The sequence below is a fragment of the Bos javanicus genome, chromosome 16 (genome assembly GCF_032452875.1).
Source record: "Bos javanicus breed banteng chromosome 16, ARS-OSU_banteng_1.0, whole genome shotgun sequence".
Lineage (NCBI taxonomy): Eukaryota > Metazoa > Chordata > Mammalia > Artiodactyla > Bovidae > Bos > Bos javanicus.
This window is the reverse complement of record NC_083883.1, coordinates 62,116,920-62,135,650: the sequence shown is the minus strand read 5'-3', so window position 1 is coordinate 62,135,650 and position 18,731 is coordinate 62,116,920. Positions and strand designations below refer to the sequence as shown.

The 18,731-nt window shown below is 54.1% G+C and overlaps 1 protein-coding gene across 2 annotated transcripts in view; it reads right to left on the bottom strand.

The window, feature by feature from the left end:
• The window catches only part of QSOX1 (quiescin sulfhydryl oxidase 1), a 41,539-nt gene that overhangs the window by 18,563 nt on the left and 4,245 nt on the right, over nucleotides 1-18,731 (bottom strand). For both annotated transcript variants that reach the window (XM_061383375.1, XM_061383376.1), the window contains exons 2-5: nucleotides 13,092-13,192; nucleotides 5,093-5,138; nucleotides 4,462-4,564; nucleotides 2,050-2,140 (exon numbers count right to left, since the gene is read on the bottom strand). In XM_061383375.1, coding sequence (XP_061239359.1) covers nucleotides 2,050-2,140; nucleotides 4,462-4,564; nucleotides 5,093-5,138; nucleotides 13,092-13,192 — 341 coding nt within the window. The remainder of the gene's footprint in view (nucleotides 1-2,049; nucleotides 2,141-4,461; nucleotides 4,565-5,092; nucleotides 5,139-13,091; nucleotides 13,193-18,731) is intronic.

The window sequence follows — 18,731 nt, the reverse complement described above, 5'->3', positions numbered from 1 at the left end:
TAATATTAGGTAGTATTTATTGAGTATGTATTGTGTTTTATATATAGATTGCTTCGTTTAATCTTCAAAAATAACATTCACTGTGAAATAGGAACAATTACTAGGAGACTAAGCCAGGTGGCCCAGAATACCATGGCTGCTTGGGTTTAAATCCTGGCCTGATCAGACTAAATCTCTCCCAGACTCCATTTCCTTACTTGCAAAATTGTAATAATACCCCCCTCCAAGGGCTGTTAAGAAGACTGAATAGATTAATTTTACAAGAATGCTTCTAATAATGACCAGTAAATAGTATGTATGTAAGTATCCGTTTAAAAAATCAAACTCCTATTGTATAGTAGAGGCAAAAGCTGAAAGCGCAGCAGTGAAATCACGTGATCAGATCACACAGCTAACAAGTGCCTGAGCTGGGCTATAAATCCCAAGTCAATCTGCCTCCAGAGCCAGGGCTCTTGGCCAGTGTGTCCTCCTCCCTCTCAAACCACCCATCCCTGAGCGCCTTTGCATGAACACGGGTCCCCTGCCCCTGGTTATTAGAGGGATGGAGGGAATATAGTGGGGAGAGCTATTCCAGTGAACATTCATCAGTCATCTCTACAGGCATGACCCCAGGTGTGGAAGGGGACCCCAGAAGGGCCAGGCATCCTTCAGCAAAGCTCCCTGCTCCTCCCACCTCCATGTTTCCCGTCTCAAGGCTGAGAGGTCTGGAGAAAGCTCAGAGTGTTCTACTGTGCTTGGTGAGTTTCAGGAGGAGAACCACCCAGATCCAACAGTGGTGTTAATTTCATCCCCTCCTTATCTCCTAGCACTGCCTTGGAACATCTCCCTGGCACTGGCCTGTCCCACCTCGGGACCTGGAATAAGCCCAGGGGCCTGAGAAGCTCATGATGTAGCCACAGAATGGCGGGCTGTACACAGCAGGCTGGGATGGATCTTTATTAAGTGCATACTCTTTGCCAGTTACTCACCCAGGTTCTTCCCCTATGCTGTCTCACCTGCTGTTCCCAACCACTCTCTGACAAAAGGTAATTATCACCACTTCAAAGACAGGGAAATGAGATCAGAAAAGTTGACTAACGATCACAGCCATATCACATAAGTAAGGGGTCCCCACCCTCCAGGCTGCAGACTGGTGCCTCCTGTCAGATCAGCAGTAGCATTAGATTATAAATAAAGTACACAATAAATGAAATGTGTTTGAATCATCCTGAAACTATCCCCTCCATTCAGTTCGTGGAAAAATTGTTTTCCACCAAACCAGTCCCTGGTGCCAAAAAGGTTGAGGACCACTGATCATAAATGTTGGAGTGGAGATTCCAACCAGCCTGATTTTGTTATCTGTTTCACCTGGGAAGGGACCCCATATCCTCAAGAGGGACTAGATGCTCTCTGAGGTTCCCTCCCCCTGATTTGTTACTCCACTTCTTTGGGGGTGGGGTAGCATAGGAACAACACGAGCTTTGGAGGCAGACAAACCTGGTTTGAAGTCCTGCTGTACCAACTTACTGGCCGTGTGATTTTCGGCTTGTTATTTGACCATCTTTGTTAATTAGAAAAATTAGCAACTATATGTGTCAGCAATCTAGCAATGCTTAATAAATAGCAGATGTTATTATTTTCATTTTCCATGCAAACGTGTGTGCTCAGTCGTGTCCAACTCCTTGCAATCCCATGGACTGTAGCCCTCCAGGCTCCTCAGTTCATAGGATTTCTCAGGCAAAAATACTGGAGTGGGTTGCCACTTTCTCCTCCAGGGGACCTTCTGGACCCAGGGATAGAACTCTAGTTTCCTGAATCTCCAGCATTGGCAGGCAGATTCTTTACCACTGAGCCATCTGGGAAGCCCTCAGTTTCCAAGAGGAAGATCAAAACGGACAAAAAGGCTTTAAACGGAAAGGTCCAGCTCCTACACTTCCCCGCTTCCGCCAGCAGGGGGAAGGCCAGTGCTGGGCTAAGAAGTGCACAGGACCAGCCCTGCTCTTGATCTCACTGGGCTCTCTCTCCCACAATGTCTATCCTGGAGATGCAGGAACCCTGCAGGCAGCTCACCTCTCTGCCCAGGTAGGAGCCTTCCTTTTCAAAGATCAGGGCCAGATACTCTTCATTGTTTCTTGCAAAGAATCCAGTAATCTCCTCCAGCCTGCAAGAGACACCGCTGGCAGTCACTCTTTCTGTGGTGAGAATAAAGCAAAACTGCTGGTGACAACCGTCCTGGCAGACACAGTACTGTGGGGACAGCCACACACATCTGCTGTTTTCACACAAGGCTTCGCGCAGTCTCCATACCAGCCTTCCAGCAGGAGTAAACCAAACACTGATTCTCAAAAGATTCTCTGTTACCTAAACCTAAACTAATGTCTGGTTCATTTCACCAAGCTATTTGGGTTGTTTTTTCAGAGTCAGGAGTGAGTATGGGCAGTCTAGGGAGGAGACCTGGGGAGGCAAGCTTTGAGACCAGTTATTTCTATGCTCTGGCCCAGGGTACGGCCCAGACTTAGAACTGCAGTTTTTATTGGTCCCCTAAAAGACTGGTGTTTATTAGCTATCAGACACAAGTCTTAGTCTGTGCCAAGTCACTACCAACTGGGAGATTTGCTTTTTCCTCTCCTGTAGCAGGCATAAAAGAGGAATTAAAAAATCAGAAAGTCCTGGGTGCAGGAGATCTTAGAAGCCATCTAATCTTATCTTAAGATTTTTTAACCTCATTTTAAAACAAGGAAACTAGGGTCCCAGGACAAAGGTGGAAATTAATAAGTCAAATTTTATTATTCCCCCCAAAATCAAATAATTAAGATATAAATTGTTTTTAAAATGCAGAGTTTCAACAGAAAACAATTACATAATACAAAAATGATCTGTGTCCTTATTTCAATAAAAAAGCAGAACCTCATCAGACACGTAACAGTACATGATGGCCTCTACTTTTATCCTCAAACTGATGATCTGTCTCCCTTCTCTGGATCCAATGACACAACAGCTGGCCAATGGATTCCAGCCCAGTGATGGTAAAAACGAAATGCCAGAGAGGTGGGGGCCAGAGCGTGCCCCAGTGGGTGGATGGATACTGACAGCCGCTGAGGTGGTAGCAAGTGTCCCCCAGGCTGGCAGAAGAGCAGGCCCTGCAGGCTGCTGTCCACACAGCCCACCCCCACCCCATTCATTCCCTCTCACACTTCTGGAGTAGGCAGCCCACCTTCCATCACACATCTCTGCCTCCTCCCTAAAGCTCTTTAGAAGGATCACTTTGAGAGAGGCTGGCAGGTTTACCCAGTCAACTGTTCTTGAGATCCCTCTGGGCCGAAAGGCACCATGAGGGAAGTGTGGGTATGAGAGAGAGAGACATAGAGACACGGTCATTGAGAAACGTCAGAAGTGAGGGGCGGGGCACAGGCTGGCTTGGGTGTTTCCTGCAGAGATGGGGTCTACTTATGGAACCCCCAAACTGTACCAAGACTAGATATTCAGTCCAGGGTCTCCTGGAGGCCCTCTGGGAGGATGAAGAATTGGGAAAGAGGATAAAAGAAGCATTGTGACTTGGATTCAACAGCCACTGACACTTGGAAACACAATCTCTCAGCAGGGCCTCAGCTTTCGAGACACCAGCACACACACTTAGAGGGCCCTAAGCCCAGTGTCTGCCTCCCGAGGCCCTCTCAGCCTCTGGAACCTTCACTGTGTCCTGCAGCTGGGCACCTCCAGCAGTCCTGGCTGGTACTTGCATCTGTTCCTTCTTGGCCCCTCAGGTGGGCTGTCTCCTATCTGGAGTTCTCATCCAGAAGGGCAGGACCTCGTATTTTCAATCTCCCTGTCTCCCTAATGGGGGAGTTAGGGCCAGAGACTGTGCACCCTGTTATCTTGATTTCCTAGAACAGAGGCAATCCTGGGAGGCTGCCTGAATCCCAGCCACTGGATGCTCTGCAGCACGGGGGTGGGGTGGTGGGGTGGGGGGCGCAGAGTCAGCTCCCCCTCCCCCAGGCACAGCCACGGCTCAGGAAAGGAGCACCTTCATCTGACAGGGCTTTGTGCCTCTCAGTTCCCTGTCCCATTTCCTCTAAATGGCATCTGGTCTCCCTTTTTCCTCCCCACGCCCACCTTCTCAGGGACCCTTCCTGTGTCAGACTGAGCGACATCCTGTCTCATTCCTCAAAGGTTCCTGAGCACAGGTTGTGAGAAGCAGAGCAGGTATGACCCAGAGAATCCCGGCCCACCCTTCCCTTCCCAGCTGGTGGGGTGGGCCCTCTCATCGCGCTCAGCCCCAGGAAGTCAGGGCTTCTCCAGCAATGGGAAGCCCTCCGCCAGCTGCTCGCAGCGGCTCCGGGCTCCAGCCCATTGTACAGGTGTCCACAGCACAGGCAACAGGAGAACCCAAGCCACTGCCCAGCCCTGCTGTCCCCTCCACCCTCTCACTGCCATGCCTGCCATCCTGCCACCCCGCCCCAGGCCCACCCCGGCCCCAGCTACCTGGCAGGCTCCAGCGGGGGACAGGCCGGGGGCCACGTGTCACTGTGGGACTCCAGGGCATCGATGAGCCTCTCCCGAAGCGTCTGCACATCAGCTCCGGCCACTGTAAATGATGATGGGGGAGGGGAATGATGAAGGGGGCAGGGGATGAGGAGTAGGGTGCAGATCCCAGCTTCCCTCACAGAAGAAAGGGCCCAACGCACGAGCTAGCTCTGAGCAAGAAGAAGCATCTGTCAGTCCTCCTCCACGTGAGGCAGGTGGGGGTCACCCCCGGCCCTAAGCTCGGCAGAGGGACCCATCCCTCAGGGCAGGAGAGAGAGCCCCAAAAGCCCTCCGCACGCTGTCTGGCTGCTCCTCTGGGTGCCCATCCCACTTTGACACAAGGGCCATTCTGGGAACACCTGACCCCGCTTCCCAGGACGGGCTTCTTCAGCCTCGTTTTCCCGGAGGAATCTTCCAGGCTGGCTGGGGAGGGCAGGTTCAGGAGGACATCCCTCTGGCTTTCCCTGGGGCCCTCCTCCCCCTTCAGACCTTGCTGGGCTCTCTCTCCCCTCTCAGTAGAAGCCCAGGTGAAGGAGGGAGAGGAAGACGCGGACAGTGCCAACGGGACCCCGAGAGCCGGGACACCCACCTGAGAGCGTGGTTCCTGAGCCGGTCTTGGAGAAGGCCTTAAAGAACTGGAAGCAAACACACAGGCAGGAGTCAGTGGAGCTCCGAGTACCACAGCCACAGCAGCTGGGCTGTGGAGGCCCAGCTGTTTACTCAACGGGGCAGCTATGGGGAAATGACTTTTGTGAGCCTGTTTCTTGGTCTGTAAAATGAGAGGAGGAGGTGTCTGCTCTTGGAGAGCACCCAGGTTCCTCTCCCCAGTGTCCTGCGCCCGAGCCCTGCCCCCACAGCTCTGGAGACCCCGGGGAAGCTGTGGCTCAGACACTTGACTGGAGGCGGCCTGTTTCTACGAAGCTCAGGGACCCAGCATGTAGGACTAGTAAATAGCTCCTCTGTGACTAAATGATGCAGGCCCGTCTGAAAAAATAAAGTGAAGTCACTTCATACCCCCAGCCCCACCCTGGAAAATGTCAGCGGCCTTTGGAGGCCATCTGTCCTGGTTCCTTATCTTGGAAGAGGGGCAGAGAGGCTGGCGTCTCTGGCCTCCAAGGACTCTCAGCCTGGTTCGGCAGACACTCCAGAAGGGAGGCGTCTCCAGTTCAGTCCTACTGAAGGGTAGGCTTGAGCCCCTGAGGAAACAAGCCTTGTAACACATGGGCCGGGCTAACTCTCTCCCCATTCGCATGACGCCCAGAGCCAGCCTGTCACCCCCGTGGGAGAGAGGACACAGGAGGGCACCTCAGAACCCAGGCTCCCGTCTCAGAGAGCAGCCAGAACCCCGGCCTGGGCTCAGGAGGAACGGAGTTGGGTCGTCCTGACAGGTGGCTACTTAACTGCCTGAGGGAGAGCCTGCGGGCTAGGGAGAGGTTTCTTCCTGAGGTCCCCAACCTCAGGGCTACCTGTAGCCATCTTGGGCCCCCGTCTCCAACAGCACTGCCGTTCGGTTATCCAAGCTGGTGCCTGAGTGCAGGCCCTCGGGTCTACCAGGCCTGGGTTCAAGGCCTGGTTCTACTACGCTCTTGCTGTGTGACCCTGGGCAATCTGTCCACCTCTCTGAACCTTCTCATCTTTAAGATGAGGATGACACTTGTCGACCTTGGAGAACTGTGACAATTCAATGACAACTCAAGTGCTTAGCATGGTACCTGGTACAGACAGCAAGAAATCAACACGTGTTAACATCATCATCCCCTTTCTTTGTTCCTTTTAAATACTAGGAAACACCGATCAGCTGGACCTGTCTGTTCTAGCTATTTGTAGGTAGAAAACTAAAATGTGGAGGCCACCTGCCCGCCTCTCCTCCGTGAACAGCAAAGATGTGGAGAAGTCACGCACCTCTCGCCACCTGAAATCTGCTCCTGCTGACCTCACCTGGACCCTGGACCTGAACCCTGTTTTATCCTCTCTCTACTTACAGCATTAATATAAACTTCTATTCTGGGTGAAAACCATTCACTGGCACATGCCACTTGTATTCCCAATAGTGTTCTTTGTAGATACTGAATATACTTTGAATTAAGAAAACTATATGCCATCCTTATACTTGTAAAAACGAGCACACTTTTCCAGGCTTATGACATGAGATCAAGTAGAGAGGGCATGTTATAGGCTGATTTTGTTTCTCAGAAACAAAATAAAAGACACACCTACTGGGGGTTTGGTTTGCTCACAAATAATATCCCAGAGGTTGGCCTCTACAGCTGCAGTTACGCAGAGTGATGTGGTCCTTGTACAGACAGGACAGATTTCAACTTGCTTCCATAGCTGTAAAAACATGACTGACACCATGACGCCTTAAGCCATGTGGCTTTTCCGTGGCAATAGTTGCTACTGTCCATTACTGAAGAGTAGTGTGGTGACTCTTCTTCTTCAACCATCAGGTCTCCAAGATCTGAGCAGGGGCCTTATGAAAAGGGGGTTGGCATGACCTCCATCAAACGTGAGCCCCCCAGACCCAAGCTGAGCCTTCTGAAGGCCGTAGCCATGGGCAGTGGGAAGTCAGACAGGGGCCTGAGTTAGGGGCTTGCGGGAACTCCAAGAGCTCCCCTCACACAGCTGCCCCTTCTGTCCCAGCCACCTTCCAGAACAATGTCACCGCCGGAGTGCTATTTCCCGCAACTCACACTCTAGAGGAACTTTTTCCTATCGATCATTCTCTTTCACTTTTCCCCTAGTCTACCAGCTCCTTTGCTAAGCCTACAAATAGACTCAAATCTATTTTTTTAAAAAGTCAAAAAAAAGAGAAGGGACAGGAAGGGATGAAGGATGGGAATGGAGGCTTCTCCAGTTGTGGCATGTCCCATTTTTTTGCACCGCCAAATTTCTCAGAACAGTGTGCTCTGCCTTCCCAAGAAGCCAGCCGTGGCTCAGGCCCCCACGACTCAGCTGTGAGGGTTCCAGGAAAGTTAGGCTGACCTCTTTGGCCGTCCAGTGACCTTCCAGCCCTTCCTACTCTCTCTGCAGTATCTGTCGCCACCGCTGCCTGCTTCTCCTCCCCTCAGCCAGGGCTTTTTGGGCCACGTCTTCCCGACACTCTCCTTCTCCACCTCATGTCATCACCCTCCCTTGGTTTGCCTGACACCACCCAGGCCTTTGTGGTCATCTTCACAGCCTTCCCTTTGCCCTCATCTCAGCCTCGTCCTGGGCTCCTCCCGTGTGCCCATGGCCCCTGTCATCTCCTGCCCCAGTTCTCCTCCCGCCATGCATCAGACCGTGGCACTCTGCTGTTTAAAAAGCGCAGGGAGCCACTGTCACCAACGAGGGGCTCAGTCTCTGCTTTTGAATGAACGAGTGAATAAACGGGTGAATGGACAGACAAACCCATTATTTGTCTCCCTGGCTGACGTCATCTACTTTGTCCCAACGCTTTGTGACCTGAACCCTGCCTCAGAGCCTCAGTTGTCTTAACTTCTCTTTCTTCCAGATGTTGGCACCCCTCCCTCAATACACATACACTCTTGGAGACTGAGTCAGCCCTCCCCCAACCTGTTTCTACGCCCAGCTCCTCCCTGCCACCCAGCCCAGGACCTCTCTCTCCCCCAAGCCCTGTGTTCTGTGAACCTGACCTTTGTGACACTTCTGCAGTTCTCGAGACCAGATGCCTTGTCTAAAGTAGGGCCTACCCCCTACTTCCGGGACCACTACAACTGTCTCTACCTGTGCCCCGACTCATGCCCTAGAATCAGTAATACACTCCATCTGTTCACTCTCCAGCCATCACCTCACCGCCATTTTGCAAGGATTTCTAAAGGACAGTTCTGGTCTGATCACGTCACTCCTCCTAAAAAGCCCTTCCATCACGCCCTACTGCCAAGGAATAAAGTGTGAACTCGCAGCATCCGAGGCCTTCCAGGATCTGCCCCCACCCACACTTACCTCCCACTGGCCCCCTATTTCTTACACTTCAGCTATTTTGAACTTGAACCTGATCTTTCCACGCATCCACCTCCCAACTGGGAGGGCAGGACGACAGCTTCTTCACCTCTGCAAGCCCCACAGTGCCTGGCACAGTGTCAACGACATGGAAACCCTCAAAAGACATTTGTTCAGTTGAATAGAGAACCTCTGCCCTTTGATCAGCTTGGAAGCTCATGTAAAAATCACATTAAAATCGAGTCAGGGCACATTTTTGTCCTCTTATTAATATGCATCCTTATTAAGTCAGCTGTTGGAGGCATGTGCTGTACCCAAGGGAAACCACCACCTTCCTTGGAAACAGGCCATTAAGATGCCAGCAGTGAGTTTTCTTTCCTCCAGGAGCAGTCAGCCCAGTCTCTTTCCTCTCAACACTTTGCCCAGGAGTTTCTGCCTTCCCCAACCATGGGGATCTCCCCAAAGGCGGGTGACCGGATGGCCTTGGGCAGGTCTTTGCCAACCTATCCAGGAACAGCTGCCTTCCCAGGGGGCAAATAAGGCTAAGCAGGAAGTACACTTGCCAGTGGCAACCATCAGTGGCACTGAGTCCAAGCCTTTGAAACAAGTTTTAAGGAAAATGACCTCCAAATGTCTTACAGTAAGCCTGTAAGATATGCACAAGCTTAACGGTTCCTACCCTGTGGACTGTCCGTGGAGAAGATGCCTAGAAGAGCATGAGTGACTGCTGAAAGCAGACCCATCTCCTTCTCTGGAGAGGCTAGAGACATCTTTCTGATCCCTGTGCCCCAGCTCCCTGACATCTCACCATCTAACGAGAGACACAAAATAATAGCCCAGACTGCAACCCCTACTCCCAGCCTTGAATTCCAGGACGGGCCATCCCTGGGCTCCCTCCTCCCGGGGCCCTGCCTCAGCCCCCACAGGAGCCTCTGCTCCAGCCAGATCAGCCTTCTCAGCTCACTACATGGCTCTGCCCACAGCCTCTGCCCTCACATCCTCCCTGCCCATGCTCCTCCTCCCTCCCAGCCAAACCTGATCTGTCCTTCACATCCTGCCGAAGTCCCCCTCCTCTGGGTGCTCCTCCTCCCGCACGAAGGGCTCTTTGACGTGGGAGGGAGAGTTCAGTGAGCCCAAACTCCCCTGCGTTCACCACAGACATGTCGCTCCCTGCCTGGCAACTAGCTGGGCACTCCAGTGCCCTGTGGACAGCACTCTCCTGTCTGGCCAGCCTTGCTTATCTTTCTGGCTGTGGCTTACAGGCCTGGCTTCTCTGCAATGGTGAGCACGGGGCTGTATCCACAGAAAACACTCACTCCACAGCTGCTGACAGATGGACTGCCTCAAATGCAGCATCACAGAGGGGCTACCATGAGCCCATGGGCAACCGGAAAGAAGACCACTAAGATTCATGGAACTCTGGTGAACACCGCAGTGCCTTGGCAGTCTCACATGTAAGACCTCATTTCACACGTGGCAACGATCTATTAGGGAGATATTATCATCCCATTTTTCAGAGGAGGAAACTGAGGCCGGTGGCTAGGGCATTGTTAAGCAACTTTTCGAGTCACAGTAAGAGGGGAGCCAAGATTTGAACTTGTGTCGATTATCTCCTCAGAATCTTGCAAAGGGAAGACTTCTGTCTGCTCCCACGCAAGGCTGCTGCTTCCTGTAATCTTGATCCCAGCCAGGCCCTCGGCTGCACTGTTCCATTACCCACTGAGGGGCGCTCCTGTGACTCATGGCAAAGCCTCCCTGACCCCAGGTTCTAGCCTCTAGGTCCCCAAGCACAAGCCAGAACCTGCTTCCAGCTATCCCCTCCCTCCCTCACCTCTGTTCTCTTCCAGCTGGGCACAAGCTCCCATCTGATTGGGCCCTGATGCAGCTGGCCCGCCCTGCAGGGCCAGCTGTTTGCTAAACAGGATGGGCTGGTGGAAGCTGTTTGCTCAGGGTGACAAGGGGCAGGAAGCAGAGGAAAGGGACAATGACACATGTCACTGGGGGTGGCCAGACTCCTGTGTGGGCCTGTCCCCTTTACACCAGCAACACTCTCTCTTCGGCCTATTCATCATCTTAGAGCTTTCAGCCTTCGTGGGTTGGGGCGAGGACGGGCCCCAGTCCCCAGGGGACCAGGGCTGTCTCTCTGGCCGGCTGGCAGCCAGGGCCACCTCTGGGCTCTGCACTGCGTTCCAGGGAGTCCAGCCACGCTGCTCACAGGCACACTGGGCTCTCAGGAGGCCAGAATTTCTGGAGATTTGGAGTCTGAGTAGTGCTTCCCAAACACCAGAAGCAATCTAGCAGTAAGCTGTAAAATCAACTTAGTGAATCACAGCCAGTTTTTTTTTTTTTTAATAAATAGAATAGAAAATATCAATGTGTACTGCACTTACTAAGAACATTGTTTTATGAAACGACTGCTTTTAGGGACAACGGATCCAAATCGACTTCTGGATCTCCTTGTAAATATCGCTGGCCACAGTACCAAGATCTGAAAGCCACTGCTTGGGGCCTTAGAGCTGAGATGCACCAGTAGCTAGAACTACACGCACCCTGGCCCAGAGCCCTGAGGCCAGGGCACCGAGTGCCTCTCCCTGCCAGGGCTGAGCGGCGGGCTGCCTGGGAGGGGCTGAGAGGTCACCACTCTGGTCTCTGGAGTTCTGAAGAAATAGACAGGTGACTCCCAGCCCAGCCCCACCTGGCCCGGCCTGGTGCTGCCCGTGTGGAGGCAGGAGAGGTCAGGGAGCCCCGCTCAGGGGCCCTCCCAGCGCCCCTCCCACAGCCAGCTGGGCGGCTGGGGAGATGAATCACTTGAGGCACCCGGGCTGCGTGTTCTGCGTGACTCGGGTAGGCGCCGAGAAGCTCTGGATCTCCTGGTGTGGCTGGGCCGCCTCCTTCACACCCACTGAGCCCCAGCCTCTCCCAGACACAGAATGTCCCAGGTGCCAGGCCCCACGGAACCCCCCAAGAAGGTCCCGACCTGGCCATAGGCCCATCACCAACCCTCTTCCCGGGGGTTGGGCAGTAGCTGGACCCCTGAGCAGAACCCTCAGTGGGACCAAAACTCTGGCCTGTGAACAGGGACTCCTGCCATCACCCTGACTCTTTTCCTCAGCTTCCCACAAGGGGTTGCTCACCCTGACTCATCAGAAAGAACAGAAGGCTCCATGCTGCCCCTGGAGAATAATTTTGAATATTTCAAGTTACATATCTTGGGGCTGGGGATAGGGGAGTGGCCCCATCATGGGAGTCTTTAATGTAAAAGAGATGGTTAATAGAAAATGTCTCTGCTGCCTCCTCTAAATGATAACAGCAGCAGCTGCTGCCTCAGGACACCTCCCAGGCCAGTGGAATGGGGGCTTAGGGCCCTCACCCTAAGTGGTAAACAGCAGTGTGGGAGGGAGCTCTCTTGGGCCACAGAAACCCTGAACCCAGCAGGAGGTCACTGGCCATGAGAACAGGACCATCTCATGGACTCAGAGCTGGAAATGGCTGGAGGAGAATGTGGACTCAGAACTGGACGTGGCTGGAGGAGCCCAGGGTCTTACTCTCCAGAGGAATTCACCAGGTGTCCTCAGGCTCAGATATGGTTCACAGTTCCACCTGGCAACTGAAGCCCCTCAACTCAGAGATCTCTTGTTCTGGGGACAATGCTTGGCTTTTCAGTCTTCAAAGGCATTTCCTGCTTAATCCTAGTGGAAGCAGAGGAAACTGCTTTTCTAGATGCCATTCTGGGGGGCGGGGGGGAGCAGGCTAATTATCTATGGCTGGAGAGAGAGATGCGGATGTGGATTCTTTAATTTGGAGGAGAACTAATTGGATTACAGCCGGACCTGAGCCCTGAGGAGGGCACACAGCCTTGCTGCTCTGGGCTTCCCAGGGCCTCTGACGTGAGAGCCTTGGAAGGCGTCCAGATGCTAACTAAGTGGCTGATGCCCTGTGGGGGGCAGGCAAGGTCTCATCAGAGCACTCATGCTGCCTGCAGCCAGAGCCAGGTGACGGGCCGTCATGTGTCGACTCCTGTGATGGGTATCCCTGCAGCCTGAGGCATGGGGCTAAGCCTCTCCAGACAGGTCACTTCTGAGACACTCAGGTTCAAGGCACTGGCCTGAGGAAGATGAGGCCTGCCAGTGTCTCTCGGGTCCTTTTTGGGGAGACCATGAGGTCACCTGAGTCTGATCCTGCCCCCAGGTATGTCAGAGCCTAAACCCTGGTTTTACATGGTTGAGATCAGCCCTCTAAGGCTGGGAGGTCGGGGGGTGGGGGCGGGGGAAGGAGTTGATTGGAAAGAGGCTCCCAGGAGCTGGGAGCTCTCATCAACCTAGGGGATGATCACTTTTCACAGCGAAAATCTGTGGGTCCCAACACGACAACACACAGCCAGCCCCTTTTTATAAAGGGGAGAAGGTCACACACCACGTGAGCCTCTTCCTTTTCTGCCTCCCAGTTCACATGCCTTTCTGCCTCTAGAGAAGGTGTCTCATCAAAGCACAGGACTCCAGGGGCTGGGATCTAATGAGGTCAGGCCCAGAAGCCTGGGAGGACCCCCACGGAGCTCAGCCGGGCAGATGCCAGGGAAGCACGGGGCAGCCGGCAAAGTGCTCCAATGACACTCCTCCCTAGGCCCGCATTGCCCTCTCCCAGTCACACACCCTCACGGTCGGGAAGCCAGGGATGTTGAAGTCTCTGCAAACTGCGCTGTTGGTCTCCTCAGCACAGTCCAGAGCAGCGAGATTCAGCGCCGGCCTCCAATCTGAAATGACAAAAACAAAACAAAACCCTGGGGTAAGTACACGCCATCCCCACCAATGCCCACAGTGCCTGTCCCAGAAGCTCTAAGGAGAAAGGTCGCCCCTTCTTCAAAAAAGGGCCTCTGAGATAGCTGGGTTATTCTGCATTTAGCCTGTGCTTAGGGCACAGTTACCCAGCACCAGCAGCCTACTCAGGACGGCAATCTGTGTTTCTCCATTATTCGGGGGTGGAGGAGGGACACAGGGGCTGAAGGGAGGTGTGAGACCAGCCTGGCCCTCCTGGGGAAAAGCCTCTGGGAAGTTGCCTCAGCCACTGCTGGCCTCTAGAGAGGGTCAGCTCCAGAAGGGTGAAGAGCATGCCTCAGGAGTTCTGAATTCCCCAGTGGACCCTCGGTGAAGGCTTCTGTGGCCAAAGGTGCTGGCTGTCAGCCCCATTTGGGTGGGTGGGACACAGGGCGGTGAGGCCCGGCTGCCCAACCAGAGATGAAGGCACAGGTCTAGAGGAGGCGGGCGAAGACACCTGGGACCTAGAGCCGCTGGGAAAGAAGCCCTGAGGCCAGGTCTGGAAGGAGTCGAGCAGCACCCCAGGCCAGTTGCTTGGGCACCCTGCTCCTTCGTCAGGCCCCAGGCCATGAGTCTCCCTCTGCTGGAACTTACTGGCAGAGAGAACAATGGCACCGATCTGGGCCGCAGCCCAGGACCTACGAAACAGAAAACAAACTCATCAACCAGGCAGGCCTCGCGAGCTCCGGCTCCAGGTCAGTTGCCCCGGGAGTACCCACCAAAGTGCAACGTTATGGTGAGGCTGCTCCTGCCAGGTGGGAAGACAGGCACATGAAGCTGCACAGACCGTGAGGTGGCAATGGAAGGGTGGTACCACGCTGAGTGGCACAGGGCCCTGGAGGAATGTGGCCACAGGGGAGACCAGCCCTGAGGACCATGCAGGGGCCTGGCAGGAAAGGTGGGAGTCGAGTGGAGCCTCAACAGTCATCAAGCTGCCAGGGAAGCAGGGAACGGGGTGGGCAGGTGAGGAGCAGGTGGACTGTGAGGGCGTGTACACAGACCAGGCGGGCTGCAGAGGCACTGCTGGGAGGCAGGCAGGGGCCAGCATGGGCGTGCAGGCAGGGGGTCTGGGCTGACTCCCACAGCACCCTGCAGCATGGGCATTTCTGGGCACGTAAGGGAAGGAGCAAGCCTGCCCGGGGATTCGGGGAGCCCACATCTTCCCCACAGGGCCCTTCACCTACCATCTGGAGCACAGGATGGGGTGTGGTGGAGGGTGACACAGGCAGCCCACCCAGAACCCACTAATGACAGGAGACTAACTGCCAAATAACATCCCCAAGACCCAGGACCTCTGACCTCGCCCCAGAACTGTCCCTTACAACATCTGAAAAACCATCGGATCTCCCAAGAACTGTTTATGCCCAGAGGAGCAGGGTCACCCCCACTTCCATGACAGAAGAGCCAGGATACCACTGCATACCCTGAGCCAGCCCTCAAAGGAAAGGCTCTGAAGGTTCAGAGCTGCCAAGCTGGTCCTTCTAGAGGTGACACAAGGGAGGGGGTCTGGGACTGTGAGGCAGGCCAGAGGCAATGCCCACTTCCTCCCCACCCCCCTCCCCCTCTGCTTTCTGGCTGGCAGTCTCCTCTTGGCACTGAATCCTGGTGGGAGAGAGACGTGAGGATGGGGGAGTAGGGCATGAATGGAAGTGTTCTGCAGAGACAGGTGAGCCCCAGCCTGTGATGCCATTTCCCCAACGTTCCCCCATCTCATCGAACCCCATTTAGGGAGCTCCTGGCTCCCCTGGCACAGAAAGACAGCCTTTTGAGCTACAAACGCCTGCCAGCCCGAATGGCCTGTGTCCTTTGGTCTTACATCTAGCTGCAGGGTGGCCTGCACAAATGGGGCTGTTGGTCACTGGTCAGGGTCTGCTCCGTGCTAGGCTCGGGACAGGAGCCCTCCTGCCCTCCCTGCCACTCTGCTCTCCCCATCCCCACCCCCACTGTGGGCACCACGTGGGAGGGACAGAGTCAGGCAGCCCAGCCACTCGGAACCGCTAATCCCAACCATCGTCCGTGTCCTGTCCACCCTCCCTCGCAAGTCTCCTCCCGCCCACTCCCTAGTCTAGTCTGCTTTTCCCGCTCCTGGGTTCTTTATCTCTAACCTCACCTCTAACCACCCTCCCAGTGAGCTAGTGCAGGGTTTCTTGTCCAGATGAAATGTCTCATTTCCCTCCTGGCCAAAGTTCTACTATGCTCTGTCACCGGCTTAGCTGGCCTCCAGTGATCTTTCCTATCTGCAGATCTATGTCACTCTCTATTCAATATTCTTTGGTGGCTCCCATTGCCTCTAGAAGAAAACCTATAGGCATAAGGCCTTTTTTGGTCTGGTCCCTCCCCACCCAGCATCCCCTTACCACTTCCCCAGATCATACCCCAGGAACTCTGAGGGTTTTCTTCTTTCTTAAAAGCACAATGCTCACCAAGGCTACTCCACGGCCACCTATACCCTTCTAACAAACTTCCAGTTGTCAGGTACAACTCAACTGGAACAGGATTTTCCCCTAGAAAGAGTCACCTTCCAAGCCCAAGGCTCAGGACGCTGTGCTCGTTTCCACCACACAATTCCAAGCCTGTCCATCCCACAGCCTGTCCATCCTTGAACCCTCCTTGCCAAGCTTCCGCATTATCCTGAACTCAATAGGTTCTCAGCGACTATTAACTGAATTACACAACTGACCCCTGTCCAAGGGCTCCTTCAAAGAATCCACCTGCCAAGGCAGGACCCAAGTTTGATCCCTGGGTGGGGAAGATCCCCTGGAGGAGGGCATAGCAACCCACTCTAGTATTCTTGCCTGGAGAATCCCATGGACAGAGGAGCCTGGCAGGCTACAGTCCGTGGGGTTGAAAAGAGTCAGACATGACTGAGCAACGTAGCACGCAAGGGCCACTCCAGGGCTGGAACATCTCCCAGCCACATTCTATCCTCAGGTTCAGGTAAGGAGTGAGGTTAATGCCCGTCACCTGCAGGAGAAGCAAACTGCTCAGGGACGGGATGGTGCCCTGGATCACAGACAGAGCACCCCAGAGCTCCTTTCTCTGGCGCCTCTCCTATCCAAGGGAGGCCCAGCAAAGTGTGAGAAGTACAAGTCACCCCACAGGGTCATCTAGCACATTCCAGGTTTGGCTTCTTCAGCTCTGTATCTAGGGCTCTGGTCATTTAATTTGGGGAGACCCCCAGGAAAGATCCAGCTGTTCTCAAGAGAGTCAACAAGTCAATTAGATCTAAGGGTGGAAGAGAGACAATTTTGAGTCCTTCCAACAGTGAGGGCCCCTGGCCAGGGGTCTCACAGGGCCACTTGGCAGGGTGACCGAGGACAGCAGGCCTCAGCTGCTCCTCTCCTCTCAGAGACTACAAGACGCTCTCCCTCAGGCCAAGTTGTTGCTTGCTGCTCGCTGAGGAATGAGGCTCTCAAGGGACTGGAAGCAGGGTGGCAGGGGGTGGGGTTAGGACTCAAACTTGCTGCTCACTGGGGAATGAGGCTCTCAAGGGACTGGCAGGGGATGGCGGGGAGGGGGGGCTGGTTAGGACTCAAAGCTAGTGTTCCATGAGCACCCATGACACACTCCAGATTCTCTCACCCCACCACCACCCCGGGCACCATTTCCCCTTGGTCGCCAAATGAGGACAGGGACCAAGAGGTCTCCAAGGGGCCCAAGGCCTACCAGACCCAAAAACCCACTTTCGTCCCTCTACCTCACCAGGGTCAAGACACTCCCTTTGTATTTTTGCCATTTGCTCTGATCACAAAGGGCTTCCCTGGTGGTTCAGCAGGTAAAGAATCTGCCTGCAATGCGGGAGACCTGAGTTCGATCCCTGGGTTGGGAAGAGCCCCTGGAGAAGGGAAAGGCTACCCATTCCAGTATTCTGGCCTAGAGAATTCCATGGACTGTATAGTCCATAGGTTCGCAGAGTCAGACACGACTGAGCGAATTTCACTTCACTTCTGATCACAACCTTCTCCATGAGAGAGAGAATGGTTAAAACGGTTTCCTCTTCTAGCTACACACCATTCTCTGCAACACACGAGGGTTGGTCAATATCACAGACTTCAGCCCTTACTCAGATGATGATATCAGGCATGTTAGGTTATTGCATGCCTTATTTATGTAGTTTAATGTGCACAACTCCACTATGAAAAAGTAAGAAGGTATTTAGCTCTAGACCTGCTTTCTTAGACTGTAAAATAGAGATCAGATAACTGTGCCCAAGGTACATAACTAATCAGTGGTGAATATGGGATGAAAACCCAGGATTGAGCCTCTCTGTTGGTCTCGAGAGGGCCCAGGACACAACAGAAAGTTGCTCTGTTCAGCCAGGAAGCTCAGAGGGGATGGGATGGGGAGGGTGTTAGTAATGGGGAAGGCTGAGGTGGGGGGGGCGTGGTGGTGGTGCCTGGGAGTTCTAGCTCCTGGCTCCTGGAAGTCTGCGACTCTTCTCTTTATGCCTTGATTCCCTCTACCTCCAGGAAATGGAAACCCAGTGCCTCTTCTTACCAGCCCCAGCCCGAGGGGGAGAGGGAGGCTGGGGCCAGTCAGGTGCTGGGAAAGTCCAGGCTGAGGAATGTTTCTCAGGAATATCAATGTCAATACCTTAATGAGCCATAATGACCTACACAGATCTGGTTTGACACTAGTCACCGCAGGTCTGACGATTCATCATTCTAGTAACAGCACCAGGAATAAAGACGGCCTTATCTGGGTGCCCCGCTGGTAAAGCTAAGCCACATTTAAGGGAAGCTGCCCTGCTGTCAAAAAGGAACACAGCTGGGTGGAGGAGGCTTTCTAAGGTGTTGGGTGACTTAATACCACAACCTGCAGGCCTAACACCGAATAATCAGCAGACTCAGCCCAGCCCTCCTCTCTATTCAATTACTGCCCTGGCAAAGTAATCTCTCCATTGACAAGAGTGTAAGTGAGCAAATGGAGGGGCTGAGAGGGGAGGTTAGGGTAGGCAGGGGACAGCTGTAGACCTTGGGGTGGTGGGAGAGGGAGACCTTGGGGTGAGGGGGGTGCACCCCTTCTGGAGTCACGGGCAGCGTCCCCGCCCCCACTCACAAGACCGGGAAGGGGCACTGGACCCAAGGCCTGCTCACGGCTGTCACTGGCCGAAGCACCACGAGCACCTCACGTCTCCTCTCTGGGTCTGTTTCCTCACAGGTCAAAGAGGGCCGAGATGAAGGTCTCTCAAGTCCTTTCCAGCTCTGATACCCACTCCTGCCAAGGGGAATGGCTGAGACCTCGGAGGGTGATGCAGCCTGGGCTTCTATTCAGGCAGAGGCCAGGCCTGCCCCAGCCACAGGGGCCAGTCAGGTGGAGAGGTCAGAACGCGATCCCACCTGAGTCTCTAGGGAGTCCTTCCGACTCAGGGAGCCGGAGCCCGGCCTAGGCTGTTCCCACCACGTCCCCTCCCCCTTGATGCCAGCTTCTGGGCCATGAGACCATGACATGGCCAAAATGCCTTCCCTGTGCCTCATG